This window comes from Festucalex cinctus, chromosome 16 (assembly GCF_051991245.1).
Source record: "Festucalex cinctus isolate MCC-2025b chromosome 16, RoL_Fcin_1.0, whole genome shotgun sequence".
In the NCBI taxonomy this organism is placed as follows: Eukaryota; Metazoa; Chordata; class Actinopteri; order Syngnathiformes; family Syngnathidae; genus Festucalex; species Festucalex cinctus.
The window spans coordinates 25,520,523-25,542,422 of record NC_135426.1 but is presented as its reverse complement, the minus strand read 5'-3'; the positions used below and the strand labels follow the sequence as shown (position 1 = coordinate 25,542,422).

Below are 21,900 nucleotides of genomic sequence, written 5' to 3'. Positions count from 1 at the left end.
TTCCCCCTTCAAACTCAAGTTCAGAAGAAATGTTTTAGCTTCTATGTGTCTAGATTGCCTTTTTTGCTGTCCCTGTAAGAAGGGAACTAGAGAGCAGTGTCACAGAAGAAGGACACGGCATACCGGCAAACGTGACTCCATGCCTCCATATTGATTCCACATCAAAGATACTTCACTTCTCTGTACTTGTCACTATTATGTGTCAACGCGATGTCACCTGAAATCAATAACCATCTCGCAGTCACTCCCACTACATTCGATATCAACACCAAGGAGCTAGCGTCCTGGATGTTCCGGTTAGCCAAAGTCGACAGGTACAAACATATCAATAATCATACCGATCTGGAGCCCGACTGCATCCTTTCAGGCTCAGTTGTCGGCTAGCTCTGAAACAGTGATCATCAACTGCCGGCGAGGGTTCACCGTGCAAGCTAAGGGAGCATTCCGTTGACGGTGAGGTGCAGCCACCTGCCTTGGCTCGCAGGAGGGGGTCTGTTCGACGGGGGGTGGGGAGCGCTGTTTGTGGAACCAGAGTTGTTCCATCTGGTGGCCCGCTCACCTTCACTGATGAATCGAGTCCTCCTCAGATAGCAGCTGTTGCTAAGGTGACAGGCGCGCATGCACATGAGGAATAAGTGCTCCCGGTGCGCAGACACAGGTGTAAACTCATTATGAGGGGTTGACTTCGTATAACCTCAGATTAGGGGAACCTATTCTTTATTCTGGGCAGCGCTTTCCATGTCTCTCACTGAAGACTCGAAATTGTTGATATCTGTTGACTGGCTGGTGATCAATCCAGGGAGTCGGGCTCATCTGCGACCCTAACGAGGACAAGCGCCGTAGAAACGGATCCGTCCTGGCGGGACTTGCGAGAGCGAGAATTGACCTCTTGCAACTAAAGCGCGTACGTTTGTTTTTGCAATCCCGCAGTGTTATTCCACATTATTTTGACTTATTGTGTATAATGGCAGGCGAGAACAAACAAGTGTCAGCACTAATTGCGTTCCGCGGCCCTCGCAAAGCGGCGAGAGTGGCGATGCGTCGAGGGAGCAAAACAACTCGACGCCGCCGCCTCCTCCAATCTCCCATTAAGCAGCCCCCAAAATGGCCGTCCAGTCAACAAGTGAGTAATGAGATCTAATAAGGCCGACGCCGAAAAGTGAAAGCTGAAGAGCGCCATGCTCTTTTCACAAGTCGGTGGGAATGAATCGAGCGGAACTGTTAGCTAAGTGCCTCGGAGGGGAGGAGCATTTTACATGCGGATTAGCGCGCCTATCGCCATCATCGCACGCTGATGTGACGGCTCGATAGACTCTGTGTCTTTGATGCCTCGCGAGGCATGGGGGCCCCTTTATCCCTTCTTCGCCCGTCTTCTGGAACACACTGATCCGGCTCCTCGGAGCCGGTGGAGATGGCGAAGATTGGATTGTAAGACGTCCGCATATCGCTTCTTGCCACTTAGATCATACACCTTGTAAATGATAGCGTTGCCATGCCGACAGACGTAGTAAAATAACATCTGAGCCAAACACACTGAAACATTTTAGCATTGATTTGCTCGGCACATCAGCTGCTTCTAAATCTCTGCATGTCGTCATGACCTAAAAGTGTACCTTCATCTTAATTCCATTTTCATCCATCAAGCGCTGGGGTGGTTTGACCTTGCCTGATCTCGCCGAAGATAGTGAGGCTTGGGCAGAGGGGGTGCAAACGGTCAAGAATGACAGTTGCCAGATAAGAGTTGTGATGATGAATGCGGATGGAGGGATGGCGGGACGTGACGGGGAAAAATGCGGGGCGGTGAAAATATCACCCACACAAACTTTGCAAAGTAATCGTCATGAAGGAAAGGAGATTTCCTTCATTTGCCTCATGCTTTTTCCACCCCATTCTCATCTACCCTATTTGAAGTAGAACTACTTAAGTTCCCAATCACATTATCCACTTACACGCAATTGGTTTTAAAATCAAGAAATGTTACATTTGCTCATCTATTTATAGTGGCAGGTGGAAAATTTAATCTTCTTCCATTAGATGGCAGAATATACAGTATAACAGTATAATATCGGCCCATATTTCCCACTAAGAATATTCGTGAGTAAATTGAGATGAGAACATTATTCTAGTACAAATATTTTTTGGGACATTTTTTTTGCCGTTATGCTGCAAGACTTTTCTTATGTAAAACATGCGGCGCCTCGGCTAAATAAAGGTTGGGAAACAGTGATTTGAATCATTTGTTTTCCTCATTGTATGCATCATAATCAGACATGTGGTTGATGGAAGCTGTTATGCGAGTGCGTGTGGTACGATAAGGACACTTGGCAAAGGAAATGATGGCGTGAGGGAATAATGGCTGTTTTTTTTTGTTTTGTTTTTTAAGATGTTGAGTTGAATGCGTGCTCCATCCTACACCAATCCATCTTCATTTCTTATTGGATGGCAGCTGCACTCTCATGATGACTGAGGACAGAAAATAACGTTGTTTATCATCTACACCAGGGGAGGGCAAAGTATAGCCCATACAGTCTACCCGAGTTTTTTAAACCGGCCCAAAGAGCATTTACATTATCAACAGTCTAGAAATATATGTTGCGTTAATTGGGCTTTTTGAAAATGGGAAATTCTTTCTTTTCTTTATTCATTTATCACATGAAATAATTGGTTATGTAGTTTGTAAATACTTGGGAGAGTCAAATAAGAGTGTTTTTCAATTACTTTTTGTTATGCCCCCCACCCCCCGAGGAGGAAAAATATAATTTGCACCCCCACACCAACATCTCTTGACTACAAAATTGCCATACGTACGCCTCTGCAGAGGAGCTAATCCTCCTCGTGCACACTCTGACTATGAGAGCACCACTGCCACCTACAGTCGTGGGTGTGTAACTACATTTTCTAGTACAGCATAATAAAAACAAAAACAAAAACATCCTCCCTGATGTCACACACATTACACAAATTAACTGTTTGCTGATTTTCTTTACTCATTTCTCATTTACCAATTATTTGATTGGTTTATTGTTATTGTTAAAAATGTCAAATAAACCATTTTAAATACAGCTTTCCCAAGTTAAATAATTGTATTAAAAATGTGTTTTGTTATTTAGAATTTAATGAGAATTAAAACATGAGAAGGAATGAATATGATTTTCTAATACATCAATCATATGTTTGCACTTTTACTTCTTGGCCTGGCTCTTTATTTTATCTTTATTTTATATATAAAATGTGACCCTTAGCACACTGCTCTCCATTGTCTCCCTGCTCTGTCTCTTGACAGCTGATGTTTCTGTGCTAATGTTCATTCAGCATCAAAATGTTCAATGTAGCAAAACAAGTTAGTGTCTCCTCACATCTGTGACAGCAAATGCAGAAAGTCGCATCGGCCGCTTTGCATCGAGTCCAGGCCAATCGTCGTGCTCCCTGCTGACACCCACGGCCGTGTCACAACAAGTTGACGTTGGCGACCGCCACGACCTGACAGTAGCGGGCCACTGGCCAGACGCGGTGACGGATCCATGAGTATGACACCTGTATAGCCTACACGAGTTGATGGCCGGCTGACACCTTAAGATGACAACGGCAAAAAGCGTGACACACGCAGACATACAAGACCCAACTTGTCTGTCAAGTGTGCACTGGTCAGCTCACGTTGACGGTATGTACACAACAAAATGGAGGAATGCAGCAGAGGTGGGAGCAAGTCCCAAGTTGTGAAATTGTGGATTCAAGTCTGCCTCGAGTCAAGTCGTGTGTATCGAGTCCACTTCCTCTGAGGATCCAAAAGCTGTCTGCACCGTGCCAAGACCACCAGGCAATTACCGTAATTGCCGGACTATAAGCCGCCACTTTTTTCTCACGCTTTCAATGGTGATGCGACTAATATATGAATTTTTCATCCTGAACCGTAACAAGCATTTGTAGTCATAAAATTAATGAAATTAACACTGGAAGCGAGAGAATATTTGATCTTTTTTTCCTTTCTGTGTGGGAGGATTTCCCATCGACAAATTGATTTATTTTCACATTGATATCTTTGGGGATCTATTTTGTACTGTGAATGAGGCCATTGGCGGAAGGATACATGAAAAGAAAGGGGAACTTCTGCCATGAAGTTAAAGCGTGCGTGTTCAAGTGAGCATGTGTCCTCATTTTGTTGTTGTTTTTTCCTTTTTTGCTTGTTTTAAAGCTTAACGAGCCACTTAAACTTAATTGTTGGATTGATACTAATATGCGAAGATGACGCGATCAGCGAGTGTGGGGAGGGTGGGGGGGGGGGGGGTGCGCCTATTGCTCTCCGCCTTTTTAAAAACTAGAGCTAGCATGTGCTAGCGTATGTTTTAGTATACTGCTAACAGCATTCGAGCATGTGTAGCGTCGCTGGGAGCTTGAAAGGCGATTGAAAGGGTGTTTAAAATGCATGTTCTGTGTTAATTATTCTGCTAGTTAGTGGTCTAGTTGTTGGATTGGTTTTGGTAGTGCTTTCTCGTTTGTTGCTACGTGGTGATTTAATTGTGCTGCGACGCCATGATTGTACATGACATGGGGAAGAACGACTTGCCTGCATTCTGCGAGCGAGTTGAAAGCGGGTAAGCGAGATCTTCTGCTTACAATAATGAAAGTGGTCACCGGTCCTCACTTACATTGTACCGTCTTTCTTTGTAAATATCTAATTTTCAATGTGGGCACATGCGGCTTATAGTCAGGTGCGGCTTATGTATGGACAAAATGTTTTTTTCCTTTCGAGATGCAGTGGGTGCGGCTTATAATCAGGTGCTCCTTATAGTCCAGCAATTACGGTAGGTTATTTGCTTGGTGACTGAAGTCTATCTCAAAGTAACAGGATGGGGACTCAGATCCCTCAACCCATTCAACCAAGCCCCTCCCCCATCCCCACTCCAAACCAAACCAACAAACTCTCTGGCTAAGCTTGTGGTGATGTTCAAATGCGTCCCTGAAGAATCGTATCTCTGTTACACCACTGACCTAATCCGCCTCTTGAAGAGCAATTAAAAGTTTAGCGCAGACTTTAAGAAAGTAACCGTGTGATCTTTTCTTTTTCTGTCCCCCCTCTCACCCCACTCGTCTCCGTAGCTGTGAGCACCCGGTACATGCTAATATGAAAGTGGAACCATGGCACTCTTCCAAACACAGTGGGAAAAGAAAAGGCTTGAAGGGGGATGCGGATAGAGAGAGAGAGAAAACATCATTTCCCTTTTATTCTAAACTGGAATCCGTCTTTCCCAATACCCCTTTGCCATCCAAAGAGGGTCCTGGGAAGAATAAAAAGGGATCCCAATGGAGACACTTTGTGCCTCAAGACACCATTGAAAGTCATATTCTTGACCAGAGAAAGCTAAGATGTTGGAAGAAATGGCCCTGGAAAGACTTCATAGTGTTCAACTTGGAACAATAGCCACTTGATAAAACAGAGGCGTGAAAAGGATACTAAGTTCCTGCTTGTCGCCATTCCGCAGTTCCGACATCAATCCAAACTATTATTCTTAAGTCTGTTTTGGTATGTTCACATTTTAGGCAAAAAAGCAGAAGCTGCGGGTGTCCTTGTGTGCCTGGCTGTGTAAAAGGACGTCGAATGATGTATTGTTTGAGACTAAGTAGAGCAGGACAATTTCCAAACGCTGAACTCGCAAAAGTCGTTTCTCCGGGAGTCTCGGGTGTTTTTTTGGAAGTCGCTGCGCCGGTTTCATCTCCTCATCCTGCCTTTCCTTACGGGAGGAATGTGCGTGCGGAGGCGGAGGATTCGGCGCACCGAGGAGACGTGCAAGGAAGTGAAAAGAGAGCCAGAGCTCGACGGTGGGCGGGGGTCGGGCCAGAACGTGATACTTTGGACTCGGCGGGAGTCCGTTCTGAGGAAGCTGCGGCATTTATTGCCAACATTCCAAGGACTCGCCCTGACTCAAATTCCCCTGGTCGCTCACCTAAGAGACCGTCCACAAGAAACCATTTGTATTTTTTGGACAATAGCACTCCTGTGTTTTTAAGCTGACCTGTAATAAAGTGAACTGCAACTGGACAGAACCTCAACCCACCCTGATCAGATTGCAATTGATGACCCCCTTTGGACATTCACCTTGAGGGCATTTCTCTCATCTATCACTGATGATTGTTCAAATCCACACGAGTAGAATTACAGCCGGGTTTATCTGTCACATTGGGATACACGTTGACTTGGCAGTCTCCGTGCGTCTCGGGTGGCGTTTCCCAGGCCTCCGTCTGCTCACCCATTAAAAATGAAACACGGCTTCTTCATTTCAAACTTGATTGCCGATTTTTCGCTTACTCACTCAACTCAAAATTTGAGCCGCTCCTTCCATCTCCCCCTATCCCTTCATCTTTGCTGCCATCTGCTGAAGGTATTTACAGCTGGAGTTACAACACCGCCGCCAAATGCGAGACTCGAACGAAGCTGTTAGTGTACCAATAATTCCAAACAACGCGCTAACCACGCTGACAGTTCAGCGGCAAAGAAAAGAAAATCAAGCCCAAGAGGTCGCGCATTATTTTCACTGGCTTAAGTCAGAAAAGCCGCGTCTTTTCTTTCCCCTCCCAGACAGGAAATGGGCCGGGTTAAGCCTCCAAATCTACCTGTGACTTTGTTTGCATTGTTCATCTGGAAGGATGGCAGCTTTGCTCAATCACCCGTGGCTGTCGCAGCTGGCTTTCAATCACAGGCGCGGCGCCGCACCGCTTTCCGCTTCCCCCTCAGAGAAGCCGGTCGCGGCATCTGCTCGCCATAAAGCAAACGAGTGCTAACTTGTAATGAAAGTCGTACATTAAAAGCCACGCTCCTCTGGGGCCGGGCGCAGCACTTTGTGCGTTTCTATGTGTGCGTTTCAGCATACAAGCAGAGCAACATGTTGAGCTTTTGATCTTTTTCTCATCTCTGATTTCCAATTCTGAATCCTAGTCGGCTTGAAAATATCCACAATACAACAGTACACTAGTTCCTGAAATAGCGTTAGCATAAACAAACTTGTCTGTCAAAGTGATTTGTTGCGGGAACTTTGATTAGCTTTCCACTGGGTCAGCCTTGTAAAACACCATCTCAAGTAATGGTCGGGAATAAAAGGTTTCTCTTTTACAAGCTGGACTTTTTGGTTGTGCGTTGTGCTTCCCTCGCTGGACTTGATTGGCACATGGGTGAACTTTAAGGCCGGGAGGTGGGAGGAGGGCATGTTGTCGGTCAGCCTTAACAAATGCACGCGGCCCGAAAGGGTACTGAGAGGGGGTCAAGTCCGCGCCGCCGCAGCCATTTCCACCCTAACGCTGACAGACAGCCCGTTTTTAGCTTCTTCTCCGCAAAAACTGTAAAGAAACCCCTCACATTTTGGCATATAACTCCGTATTTGAGTTATTATACAGTAAATCCTGCTGCAAATCGCAAAAAAGAAAATACAATTGCCAACTCATCCTAAAAATGATTAGGATTGACTGTACCTTGACTGAGATGCGTCACACTTGAGTATTTAAAGATTCAAACCGACGCAGCAGCCAACTTCAGAACATCCGGCCAACATCACTTGTGAACGTAAACTGTTGCGTTTTGTGTTCACATTTCCATTTTCCGTGAAGATTGCAAAATTCTTATTGATAATAGCTGAGTTTTTAGTGACGAGCTGAATTGGTGAATTTCTTCTTCATGAATACTCACTGTACTGTATTACTGTACTCTATATTAGCAACATCTGATTAAAAACACTTGCTTCCACTATGTCAACTTGAACCTGGGAAAGAAAGAACGAAATGTTTCACAGATGGAAAAGTTTGAGAAAAGGAAGGAGCAAAGGTCACGCTGCAGATGGCGCTTACAGCAGATTCCGATCCAAAGCCGCCGGCAATCCTGGCGTGAACTCCGTAGCCGCTCTGCAAGCAAATTAGCTTTTCCCGCCATCTCACTGCGCAGCAAATAAAAGAGGAAATTCAGGTGAATAAAATATTTCCCCAAGCTTCATTTCCACAAACTAGTTCTCGCTTTTCCCTGCCCGAGCGGTTCCAATTGATTAGGCAGCGTTCATTGCATTTGTGTTTTCCCAGGACAGTGTGCCACTCCACTGGACAAAGCCACAAGCAACACCTCACACAAAACAAAACAAACCAACAAAAGCAACATTTAACATCTTCACATCGACTCAAGTGTTGTTACACTCACGAAGACGTTTTCCTTCTGGGTCCACGGTTTTAATTACACAACAAATGTTTGGCTATCCGAGTGAGATCTGCATGAATATTTATACCGATTCATTTGTTGAGTGTTGATTGTAATTACACGGAAACATGATTTATTGCCAGGATTGCTGTGTGCGCCAGTCAGCCGGAGAAAGCGAACTAGGTGGAAGTAACTAAATAAATGCACGTTCACAGACAAACAGCAGTGCATTGTGGGAGAAGTCGGGCAAAGATTCAGAATTGTTCAAGGCTGCATTTACACTGCACGCTTCAAATGACAATTTGGATTTTTTACTCTCCGACACGTTTGGGATACAAAATGGCAGCTCGAAGAGGAAATAAAAGCATGGAATTGAATATACTCGGAACAAAAAGACACCAACGATGTGGGGGGGGGGATGATTGAATAACGACTTGGGAATGTCAGAAAGCAACAAGGGCGAGCTGGGACGATGTTTGCATCTAATTACGAACTGCATTGAGCATTTGTCGAGCCATTTATTGTGCTAACGGCTGAAGTGCTGACTCGATGTCTTTCACCGCCTCCCTTCTGCCGTTACCTCTGTGCGGCACTCCGACAGGGATTGAGAGCCGCGGACGCGGCGAGGGAGAGGGAGAGCGACCGAGACTGGGGGAGGGAGGGCAAAGAAAGAGGCTTCTACTTTAATGAAATGCTGTTACTGCTTAACTCACCGACACTGCTCAATAACGCCTTCGATCAAGCAACACGTATCGACAGCGGCTGCTCTGGCAAAGACTCCGCCGGATCGGAACGCTCTTATCTTTACCTCCGCACAAACTGCAGAATGCTGCTCAGGCTCGCAGGGCCCTCGTTCGCTCACCATCCTTCTTCAGTAAATAAGTGAAAAACATTCTATCCCCTGCGGGCTACCTCCAAGGCTGAGGGGCAGCCATGTTTACAGGTCTGGTCCGCAGAGTCCTATCGATGCATTTGTGGGTGTTAAAAAGTCATGACATTTGTTGGGAACTACTGGAGGAGAACATTTAGTTGTGCTCCTTGGTTGGCAAACATGCTATTCATGCCCTGCCGCTAATCAGATTTCAAGTCTTTGCATTCCCAAAAGTTTCCATTTGGATAGATTTATTATAGTCTGTAAGACCATGGAAAAAGGATTATCAGCAAAGCAGCAAACCATGCAGCTAGCATGTACACAATCATCAATCCATGTTACATAAATGACTGTATTCAGTAGTTTGATTAGCCAACATAAACGAGCCACCTTCCCATGAAGCTCATCAATAGCAAAAGCAAACAAATATGTGCACTAGCCTTTTACACATATGGTATAAGGCATTAAACCAGTGCTTCTCAATTATTTTCTGTCATGCCCCTCCCAGTAAGGAGAAAACATCTCGCAAGCGACTATAAATAGTATCATTTGTCTATAAAATTGTTACAAGCACACCTCTGCATAACACTACCCGTATTCACGTATAAGAGAATAAAAAAAGAAATACATATGGACCAACTTATATGGACAACAAAGAATAGCTTTATTAACTGTAACAGAAAAGATTTAAAGTGCATCTGAAATTCAAAAATAAAATTAAATCCTTAATTAAACTATAAACATTTTTTGACTGACCATGTCAAACCATATGATAGGGAAAAATACAATTACATAAAATCAACATCAATTAATAAACATTAACTCAGGAGCACAATATTAAAATAAAAACTTTAACCTGCAAAACAAAAATATATAAAATAATTTGTGCTGATTTTTTTATTTTTTTTTGTTGCTGTGTGCAAAGCGCGCTTGCTCGGTGCAAACCAAACCCCTACACCACCGAGCGACTGCTCTGTGTGCACACTCTGCCAATAATGAGAGCGCCACTGCCCCCTAATGTAGTGGAGGTGCAATTGCACTTTATTCTAGGACAGTAAAAATAATAATAATAATAAAGCATGTTCCCCAAGGTCAAACGCACCCCCCTATTTGAGAAGCACTGCATTAAACACGCCTTCTGGTTTTATCAGGCAATGTAGACCACATGGTCTCTTAATAGCCGCATCTGAAGAGAGGCAAAAGCAAACTTTGGGTTGATATGTTCCATAATATATCAGCAAATAAACAAAGTCGCAAATGTGGAAGTGCTAATTTTGGGGAATCACTTTGAAGTAGCTAGCTTTAGCATCACTGTATGACTGGCAACTCCTTTGACTCTCTTTGGAATCATCCTGAAAAGCCTCCTTACACCGGTCTGCTTTGTTTCTTCCCTGAACTCCCTTCTGAGGACAGAACTCCCTCTAAGCATCCCTTTTATAGTGACCCCCGGCCATTTGGTTTCTCTTATAGCCGTTTCGCCGAGTGACCTTCTCGGTGGTGAGCCAGCCCCAGGACCCTCACCAGCAGGGATCGCTGCAGAGCTGCTACGACAGCGGCCTGGACGAGTCCGAGACGCCGAGCAGCAAGAGTTCGTCGGGGCCCCGACTGGGCGCCCTGCCCCTGCCCGAGGACAGCTACGAGAGGACCACGCCGGATGGCAGTGTCGGTGAGGCAGAGCACATGGAAAATGGTAGGGGCAAACACTGAAAGGAGATTCAGATAAGATAAGAGGGAACACATACACGCACATACTGCCCAAAGCATCTCAGCGGGATGGCAGGTAGACAGTCACAGACGTCACAGAGGTTGTCTGGGTATTTAGAAACAAACTTGAAACTGCAACGGGATAGGGGATTCGCTGTAATGTGCTGACATGTACACAACACGGCTTGTAGTAGAATCATCCATCCATCCATCCATCCATCCACCTTCTACATTTGTCCTCATTAGTTTTCTGAGTTAGCTGGAGCCTACCGAGAAGCGGGGGTACACCCTGGACTGGTTGCCAGTCAATCACAGGGCACGCGCTAACCACTAGTACACTGTGCAAAACTCCGACATCAAAATCTTTCAGACCAACGTTCCCCTTTTTCTGGAGGCTGCTTTGGATGATTCCGAAAGAACTGCATCTCTCTGCACTGTATCTCGCCTTGTCTTCGAAATAAAGTGAAAGGGCGGGGGGAGGGGGGGCAACAACGGGGGGCTAATACCCGACTTGAATTGGTAAGAAGCTGTGTTGGCAGTTGCTGTGTGTTTGCCTGGAGGCCCGCATGAAAGAGCTAATATTTCTCTAAACGTGGGATAGACCTACTGTGTAAAGACTTCAGCCTTTGAGTGAGATTGTGAGTGACTCAAGTAGGAGGAGTTCGACCAACTTCCATTTGAGTGAAAGTGATGCTCATACTTCTTAACTACAAGTGGCAATCAGATAAGCCAAGTCCGGAATCAAGCTATATATAGAGCTCAGGTTTTAGGGGAATTTCTTCATATCAGAGTTCATCTCTTTGTGTGGCAATGTCAGCCTCAACTTTCACTGGCAGCAATCTAAGACAAATACGAGTCATCTAGATAACTGGATCAACTGCCTCACCTTTGCTCTCTCAAGCAACCCAAACCTGTCTGATGTCAGATGAGCAGCTGGACTTAGTAGGCAGATAGATCTACCTTGTAGATGTGTCAAAAATATACACATTATTTCCCTGCTTCCATAAATTAGGCGGGAAATAATTTGCGCCTAGTGCTGCTATCCAATCCGTGAAAAGGAAGCTAAAGCATCCTTGAGGAAGAACTTAGCTCACTCGCGTATGCGTGTCTCCTCCTCAAGAGGGCGTCAGTTGGCGTTCACGACAGGATATGACTCAAGAGGACGGCATCTGGAATGTTGCTGCCTTCTTGATCCTGATGCACAGCTGGGCCCCTTCACTTATTCATGAGTTCACCCCCACACCCCATCAGATATTCCGAAACGGCCAATTAAATTCTTCTGGCGCCGCGACTCGTGCTCTGCTCTTGATCACCGCATCGCTGGAAGGCGTGGCTGGCGGTGGCTTTTCCCACCCTCTTGGACTTATTCGCCAAATAAACAACAGCATCCCAAGCAATGGCAAAGCTCGGAATCAGAGCAGCCGCCGGCGCTATACTGTATGTCAGAGGTGGAGCGCTCGAGTCAGAATTCATTTTTTGAGAACTTGGGATTTGCTTGACTAAAACTCGACTTGACTTTGACTTGGTATTCATGTGACTCGACCTGAAGTACATAAGTTGAAAAGTGTTGCCTGTACGTTTGAAAATGTGCATTTCAATGATGTGTGCCATTTGTTTTGTTTTTCAAAAGAAAAGTTCTTTCCTTGTGTTGTACTTCGAAGCGTATGCGATGATGCGGAGTGCAGAGGCCACTTCATGCAACGCACGCTATGGAGCGTGCTCCAAAGATGATTACATTTGTATTCAGGCATTGTGTTTTGAGAAATGCTCCTGGCTATGTTTGCAACTCATAGACAAGAGACACAACAACTATGTCATCTCAACCCAGCCATTACTAGAAAACACACAAAGACAGGATAGCAGAATTAACAGTTTATCTAATGATAGCTAGTTGTTTGTGTTTCGGCTTTGGAACCATTAAAATAGCAAAATATTAGGGATGAGTTAGAAGAGTGAACTAACACAATATCTGTATATAGTGTACGTTGTGGCTGTAAAAGTCTTGACTTGTCTTCGAAGCAACTCTTCTACCGTGATTTCTGCCACAGCAACGTTGGACTTGCAGGCTGACACTTGAGACTTAACTTGTGACTTCCTCCCACCTTTGCAAAAGTGCGCTGGCCACATGACGAGGTCTGCGCCATTTGAAGCAGCCGTGTGACTCACAGAGTCACAGAGCCTTTACCTTAGCTTGTTTCGATTTCAAATTTAGCGTTCCCGGGTAAGGCAGTTGCCCGTCTGTACGTTTTCTGACAACTTTGCAGGCAAAGCGAGTCGCCGGGAGCCAGAAAATCGTTACAACGCTCCCGCAAGCCGAGGCGGCACCTTAAGGATGATCACTTGCAGATCGAAGAACCTTTTACTGGCCCGGACATCACGGAGAGTTCATTCACGCCGACTGCCAAGACGGATGAAGAGTGCAAATATATTGCAGCCTCTAAAAAGAGTAATAGCTCGTCCGAGCATCCCTCCCACACGCTTTCTGCACTGACTGCCAGACAGGGGAGCAAACATTTCCCTGACTGGGAGATTACAAATGTTGCAGTTGTCGGTATGACAATCGACAAAACAGACGTGGGGACGTTTGGCCAGTTGGTTATGTCTGCTTCTTTTCTTGACCTTGACTTTCAATATTTCATCTTGTATGAGCTTCCTCATTACATCCTTGTTGTTGTGCCTGACAAAGTCCAGTTAATAATGAGTGCATGTGTGTGCGTGCGTGGGCTAACGAGGCAGGCCCGATAGTGGCGGCAGATGGCAAAGAAAGTGTGTTGAATTAAAACCATTCATATTTCAAGAGCAAGAGCGGCAACAGCGCTGGTCTTCGGGTTGATTTCCCCAAACGTGGTGGAGGGATGGATGGATGCTTGTGGAGGCAGAAGGCATGCAGATTAGCCGTCCCCCTCTCAAAGGTCACAGCCCATGTGTGCACACAAAACCCCAGAATGCAAAAACGGCAAAAACGGCAATCAGGACTGATAACAAAATTATTCTCAGTTGGGGTTGGGAAAAAGGCATATTCTGTACTGGTATATGCTTCGCTTCCCAGTTGCCTCGACTGTTTGTCGTGGCGATATCAACGCTCGTTTTTGTCTTTCGCATTGATGGTAGATTTTCACAAGACAATAAAAACGTGTCAGCTCTCAGCACCTTTTTTTAGCGCCTGTAGATTTCTACTTTGTGCCTCCTATCCATCACCTGCTCCTCGCCGCCCCTCCTTCTTTATGTGATATCCCCCCAGGCCAGGCGACAGTGAGCAAGATAGGCAGAACAAGAGGAGATAAGGCGGGGCGAGGGACTCTCGCCGGCGAGCGAATGACTAACACGGCAGAACAGAAGCTCAGACAGCAGATGGAACAGCAGGAAGGCGATATAGAAGGAGAAAATTCATTAATGAATGGACAAAAAAAGAAAAATAAATAGAGGAAGAGGTGGAGGAGGTGGGGAAAAAAAAAAAAAAGAGGCATCGCTGGATAAGACGCCAGTGGGGAGTGGCGCTTGACAGAGAAGTGATTGATCGCTGCTCGGCTGGAGCAGGCAGGTATTCAAATCTTGTGCCGCATCCAAACGTCCGGCTTCCTCCTCACTGCCTCTGCACGCCGACGCACGCCATAAACCCCATAAAGCCCCCGTTGTGCACCCAAGAAATCCCTCAACACGTTCCATGGCAACGGAACATAAAATCCACATTTACAACATCATTGATGATAATAATCAGTATGTATTTATTATACAATTTATTTTCATACTACAGATTGCATATATCAAATATTATTTATATTATATGATTATAAGAAATCATAATTTTATCTCCTCATCATGAAAATGGTAAATTTTTATGTTTTCTGAAAAATCTGAAAAAATTACTTCAGTGATTATTTTAAGAAGGCATTTATATATTATTAAATATTGTATATGAATTACACCATTACACGTTCCATTATTAACATTTACACTAATTTTATTGGAGCACATTAGCAACAGCACACAAACTGTAGTTGGTAATTCTAATCATTAGAAGCACATAACAGCAATAATAATGACCAAAGTGCCATTTTAAACAGAATTTGACATGGAAATGGTGCAATGTGGACCTCCGCCAAGATGGAGCCAAGAAATCCAAATGCAACAGCAAGCAAGAGAATCATTTCTAAACTTGACGGCCCATTGCGGAGCGCCTTTGTTTTGAATAATAATACATGGTCAAATCTGTTCAATCGTCAAGGGATTTTTGAGTTGCAACACAGAAAAGAAAAAAAAAAAAAAGTTTGTCGCGGCGGCGCCAATACATGATTGTGTTTTTAATGAGGGCCTGCAGTCATGTTTGTATGCAGTCAAGCAGAAAGTCTGGCTCAGATTCAAACAATTCTCCAGCTCGCATCGCCGTGGCGATAGCGCATAACGGGCGGAGCATTTTGGTGGTTTCCCTCCCACCGACATCATCTTTTTGTGTCCTAACGTTTTGTTGTAAGTGCATGCGAATGAGCTGTAAGACTTGGAACGCAGTCGTTGTCATTCCTTTGAAAAGCTCATTGTGCCAGGACTGTGCATATGTTGCTGACTTCGCGCCAACAAAAAGGGGAGGGGGGCATCGCTGCTTGTTTTCTCACTCGAGCGGGGATGTGCTGGAATACAAAAAAAACACACACACGCATACATTCAGGTGTTCACGCATTCTGTAGCTTTGACACTCGGACGGCGGCGCCTCATGCATTCATTCATGGAGCCGCCAAACATATCTCATAGCGGAGGAGCGGGAGCGCAACGCACATACGGGTGGTGCATAATAACTGCCAGGAACACGTTTCTGGAGGTACGAATTCGCTACACGGCGACGAGGCAGCGCCGTTTCATTTGCGGTGATTGTGAAACGCGTTGGCCTGATTGGAAATCGTGTCCGCAGCAAACACGAATCGATCGTTTGACGGAATCACGGGCAAAAATTGGAGCGAGATATCTTCCGCGTGCACGCCATTGATCACATTGATTCGATTCCCGATTGGACGGAGGCATCTGTGCACCTTCGCAATATTTTGACCTTTCAAGAAAGGAATCACCAAAATGTGTACACGTATTTTTTTCCCCCCATTCGCCGATGTTGGTGCACGTTCTCGTCCTCGCCCTCACTTTGTATTATGTATGCAGCGACCGGGCTCGCCAGCTGCTTAACCTCTGACATTGGAGATACTTGTCCAAATCAACAAGTTCTGGGCTGAGAGGCCGGCTTTTTCAAGCCTTTATTTGGACACACTTTCCGATAAGCAGCATTTTTTGGAAATTGTGAACAAATAAATCACATTTGTAAATAAATGCTGAAACATTTTCTCGTTTTGTTCCCAAAAAAATATCTCATCGTTTGAATAATCGGGATTATTTTTGGACATAATCAAGCAACCCTATTCACTCTTTTACCGGCAAAAATGTTTCATAACGATTGGTAAAATCATGATGTAACCTCCCATAAAGGTTCGTTTTGTTTTGTATTGAATCAATGGACAATGCAAAGTCTAGTGGAGCGATGCCTGGTCAATGGGTTGTGGAATCAAAAACACCCACTAACTATGGCCAGCAGATGGCAACATTGTATCTCTTTTCAATGGGCTGTCACATGGTGGCTCTTGGGAAATGGTACGTTTTCAAGGATGATGTGAATGATCAAAGCCTACGTCACATTCAATCTAATTCACAGACCAAACAAAAAATAGCATCAATGTAAAGCTTGTTTTCCTCCTTATTTTTCTATTTTCACTTGATTGTCATTCAAACATACTTTTTTTCCTAATCAAAGAATGGAAAGCGATCTTTCATATGGTGCCCACCATGTTTATGTAGTTATAGCACACGATATTCGGTTTGCCTTGAAAGATCGGTCAAAATGTTTGGATAACGTGGAAATAAGAGTTTTTCCGTCAGCTTCATGCTAATGCTAATTAGCATCTACTTTGTGATGCTTTACGCCTTTCGGCAACAGTTTGAACACAAATGGTTCAACAACATGTAGACTGGTATATTATCTTTATTCTCTGCGTAGACAACTAATATTAGTGATGAGTTTTAGGCAGGAGACTGTTGCAATATGATTGCTTGTTGATTCATAATCTCTCAGTCAGCGTATCGCTCAAACAGCATATCCGTCTTAAGCTGCTCCCAGGTGGCCAACGCGGGCGCACGACATGCAGCAGAATTTAACGCATTGACTGCCAATTACGGCTATCGAAGTCCAATAATGTTTTTATAAAGTACATAATTATTGAGCCAGATTTTGCCTCATTTAAAACCACAGTAACTGGCTTCGTCATTTGCATTCATGACAATGGAAAAACATGATTTGAATGCTCTCCATTGGGTTCAGGTCAGGGGACGTCCACACTACGAGTTGTTCTCATTCTATACGCAAAACAAAACAAAATCATAAAGGATACATTTTTTGCGGCCATTATTTTATTATTCCCTCCTTTTTATTTCCTTCATGGAGTTGTTCAAGGAGCTCACGGAGACAATTACGCTGGTGAAGAAAACGAGGATTACAGAAGTATCTAAATATTGCAGGATGCTCATTATCTCCTCACCCCGAGCGATCCCAAAGAGGGAAAGCGGATGGCGTTAATTCCTTCCCGTCGCGGCGCCGCGCGGCGACTTCTGTGACCGACAGGCTTTGACACAAAAGGTGGCGGCGATTCACGAAACGGCGAGCATTAGCGTCATGCATGTTTTATGAAGGCCAGCACGACTTACGACGGCCGTCCGTCCGTCCGTCCGTCTCGGCCGCGCACGTCCATTAGGGGAAAGCCAAATGTTTGCTGCTCGCGTTGTTGACCCATTTAAAAGGCGACAGTGTTGTGCTATTTTGCTTCGCGCGAATAGTACACGAGACGTTTTCCCAGCCGTCATTGTTGCCGCCGCATTGGCCTCCTTTCTCGGATTTGAAGCCGCAGCGAAAAGTCGTCAGCAGTATGCGCATAACACGACGTGCTGACGGCTCGAGAATTATCACGGTGGGGGCTGAGCGTGTGGTGGTCGGTTGGGGCTCAGCTTGCATTTTCCTCTCGGTATGAATATGCATCCGAAAGCTGCAAATGGAGCAACCACGCCTTTTTCTTTCGAAAAGGGCCGAACAATTGAGATCAGTTCTAATTGACATGGAAATGTGGTCGAGGCTGCAATTTGAGGTACACTGAAGTACATGTAATAATCTTTCATATTAATTCATGGCTCATTTGCCTTTATTTTAGCGTAAACCTAACCAATAAGACAAAAAATTGAGAACTTTGTTTTTTGTAATTCATATTAATGTCATTTTGCTTGTGTTTCTTGAACTCAACTTTATTTATAAAGCGCTTTAAGAACAGGCATTGCTGTATACAAAGTGTTGTACATAAACAGCACAGACTAGAGCACACCTGGTGAAATGTTTTGACTGGCTGCTTCCTGTTCTTTTGTTTGCATCAGCCCGCAGACTAATGGCCGACCTGCGGCGCTCAAGCAATCGCATTTGTCTTTGTCTACGGCTTCACTTTCGCAAGGTTTGCCGGACAGGTCACAAAAGCCTCTCAAAGGGCCACAAGGGATTGATCGGATTGAAGCGGGTGACGGGCCGGCTACGCGTCGCCGCGTTCAGACGCATTCCGCGCTTGTTGTTTTGTCGCGGTGGGAGTCAGTCGAGCTTCCCGCCTGCGTCGAGTCGTCGACTTTTGGGAAAACGGGCCGAGTGACAGATTGGGTTCACGCGCGCACTTTGCAAGTTGGACTCGTTATCTACTTGATGAACTCGGCTGACAAGTTGACGCTATTTGAATTGGAGGTAAAGCAGGACCGATTGCTCAGATGCACACACATTTATTCAGAAAGACAAATTTGGAGGCAGATTTAACCCACTTGAGCTCACAGGGGGTCCGGTTTAATCTTAGTGGAAAGCAAGCGCAGATTAGGATGACAGCAGATGTTTTTTGGCATAAAAATGGCATTTCTTGATTGTTTATGATCTGCGCTTTCCTCTTTGCATGAGGACTTTTATTATTGCGCTTGCTTTGGGGCGACTTTACGACGGTCTTTGGGGCATTATCCAGGCTTAGACCCTGCTGACCAATTCCCGCAAATGCTCTCGTCATGACCTTTTAACGGCATCCAAGTCCTAATCCACGTCAATGCATACATGCAGACGCTAATCCTCCTCCCCCGTTCTTTGGCTGAGGACAAAGCGCGACGTTTTGCGAGTAGCAAAAGGTGGAGGCCTCCGGGCGCCAAACGGAAGCCAACGTGCACAAACGCGGCCGGCGCCTCCGTGCGGTTTTCGGCTCGATAAGATGCGAGCGCGCATCCGCGGGGGAAAAAAAAAAGCTATTATATTTTGCAACCTGGGCTTTCTCTTCCCGAGATTAATTGTGCGCCATCAGACCGCCGGTTTAATCTGAGGAGCGGCTGATGCAAATATAAGAGGGTGAAAATAATGAGAAACAAATAAGGCGAGAGCACTTCGCCTAATGAAATGGAACGTCCGGCATGTTTTTTGCTGCACATTGAGGTGCTGATAGTGAAGAAATCTGGTGTAGCGCATCGAGGTGGGGCTCTTGCGCCGCCATTTTCAATGACACTGACTGGCAACCGATTTGGTCAGTTTGGTCAAAAGTAACCCAATTCAATTTGACCCCATTTTCTGGGTTGTTTTATACAAAGTGTCCTCCTTTGTTTTTGTTTTAAAAGTTGGGTCAAATTCACCCAAGTCGAGAATCTAACACAACTTTCTGGGTTCTTTGATGGAAAATGACCCAATTTTTGGGTCAAATAGATGATCTGACCCAACTTTCTGGGTTGTTTTATACAATATGGCCCAATTTTTGGCTCAAAGTTGGCTCAAATTGTCCGAAGTGGAGGATCTGTCCATCGTTGACCCATAAAAGGGTTATTTTTGACCCAATTGTTTTTCGACTGTATGCAAAATGAGGAACCAAGAATAATTTGGTGCTTGTTATGTTATGGGTGTTTTTTTGTTTTTAAATCAATCTGCTCAGAAAATGGTTGGTGGCAAAAGTTGTTAACGTTAACTGAGGTATCGCCTACTCCTACCGATAATGGGCTGTGCCGCACACTATAAGAAAGAAAAAGTCACATTTTCCTCATCGTGTGGGGTCTCTCGGCTTTTAAAATGAGTTGGTAAGTGTGTACCCCGCTTTGAAATCCCCACAATCTTTGTTTGCATTTGAGAATGTGGTGTGTTTTCATACTGACTACAAATGAATGTTATTGTCTATTCTGATATTAAGAGGCAGTGTTTCTACAGCTGCCTCTTTTTCTCCTCACTCCCTGTGTGAGGGCGTGCAAATTGCAGATTGTTTTTCTCTCCTACGAGGGGAGGACGAAAAAAACCAAGAAGATGCCAACTATTTGAAGCGCAGAGAGACAGCGAAGCGAGGGCTCTTCTTTGTTCTGCAAACTTTTCTTTCTTGTTTCAGCTCCGTCCAATATCAAGTTGAACATGTAATCAGGCGCCATGCGACGGTCAAGGCATTCTCTGAAATGTCAATTGTCATCACTTGTGAAGAACATCCGTGCGTCCAATTAGAAGGTAGTCATCCGACAGTCGTGAGAGGGAGGGAAGGCGCAGCCACTTGTGTGACTAATAATAGACCGATAACTCTCAAGACGTTTGCAAAGGGGGTTATGAAGTGCAAGCAATGTTGGAAGGCGATTTGGACACATATGAGCGCACAAAAGTGACATCAAATGTGTAGGAAATACAGTTCTTTAAGAGGCGGGGCTTGGTGTCATGGTGCCTGACATTAATACAGTATTAGCGGCGCCTCAAAATTGTTCTCGCTAACTAAACTGTCGGAGGAAAATTTCCATTGCAGCACGTCGGGGAGTCACCGACTAGTTAGTTAGTGATTCTTCAGTGAAGTCGGTCTCGTCGCTCGGTGCGCCGCGGCCTTAACCGATATATTCAGCTGTAGTTCTCACAGAAGATGATTTCGTAGCCGTCTCCTGTTTACAGTCCGAAATGGATTACAGTCCACGGGCAGCTGCGCGTTAACCTGCACACGTCTGTCGCCAGGCTCCCTTGCAGGCCTCGAACCAGCGGCCGCCTCGGCGTGTCGCTAATCACGTTAGCATCGATCGTGCCGCTGTCCTGGCTTTGACCTTGCTGTACTGCATTTAGCTTGAGAAGCCGACATTCAAGCTCAGCCGACTGCCATTCATATATCAGATATTGTAGATCCCCGTCACATGTCAAAATGTCACGCGCCACCATGAAATAAAATAGGCGCTGGCCGTGTCCTGAATATGCATCAGAGTTGGCGCTGTGCCTTCCCGCGTATGCAAACGTTAGTATTTAGCCATCAAATTGAGCCACGCTGCAGAGAAAGAGTTGTCAGTATTATGAACAGAATGTTTCTTTTCATCACATCAAGGATGAGGTCGCCCACTGAACGATTCCCCTCGACGTAAGCCTGGGAAATGAGGCTTGCACTTTTCAACGGGCATAATTAGTCCGCCTGACAGTCCATCCCCATTTGTGACACCATTTTTTTTCTTTTTTTTTTTTTCTTTCCAAGACTCCAGTTTGGAACTGTAATCCCCCTTTGAGGATGTGCGAGAATTAGCTTTTTTTTTTTTCTTGTGGAATATTCCCGCAATTAGATTTGACATAATAAAAGCCATGAGCTCCTTGGAATTTAGTGTTGAGATGTCTGACCCGTAGTGTGTTTTGGAGTGCCAGGATCAACTTCAGGTTAGTGTCAAACTGACTGTCTGCTTTGTTTAAAAAAATAAATTAAAAAAAATGGTGCTGCTAAACCAGGATCAAGTTGAAAATCTTTTAAAAGTCGCCACTTTCTCCCGTCAAGTCATCAGTCTCCGGGTCCACTACATTCAAGCCACTTAACTCTTATTTGACATTTTTTTGCCTTTTTTGATTAATGGTCCTGCATAATCATAACATATTCAATTTCAATTGTTATTTCACATTTACTATCTTTATACTGTTTGTTTTAAGCTTTTAAGAAAATATTACGTGGTGGTCCAACATTTTAGAATACTGGCCCACACATCCGCTATTAGAAATAAAAAATAAAACATCAAAAAGATCATTAAAATAAAAAAGAAATTGAGGGAAAAATAAATTTTTCTTCCTTTTTTTTTTTTTTTTTTTTACAGAGGA

The 21,900-nt window shown here is 44.8% G+C and overlaps 2 protein-coding genes across 11 annotated transcripts in view; one reads left to right on the top strand and one right to left on the bottom strand.

Annotated features, from left to right (window-relative positions):
- LOC144003042 (uncharacterized) overlaps positions 1-21,900 on the bottom strand; it is a 365,050-nt gene that overhangs the window by 211,006 nt on the left and 132,144 nt on the right. The window lies entirely within an intron of this gene.
- The window catches only part of pcdh7b (protocadherin 7b), an 84,086-nt gene that overhangs the window by 33,672 nt on the left and 28,514 nt on the right, over positions 1-21,900 (top strand). For 2 of the 6 annotated variants that reach the window (XM_077498793.1, XM_077498796.1), the window contains exon 2: positions 10,512-10,707. The exons of 2 other annotated variants lie outside the window; for them this stretch is intronic. In XM_077498793.1, the coding sequence (XP_077354919.1) occupies positions 10,512-10,707 (196 nt within the window). Of the gene's footprint in view, positions 1-10,511; positions 10,732-21,900 lie in introns of all 6 variants that reach the window. 2 more of the 6 variants (XM_077498791.1, XM_077498795.1) reach the window with 1 other exon arrangement.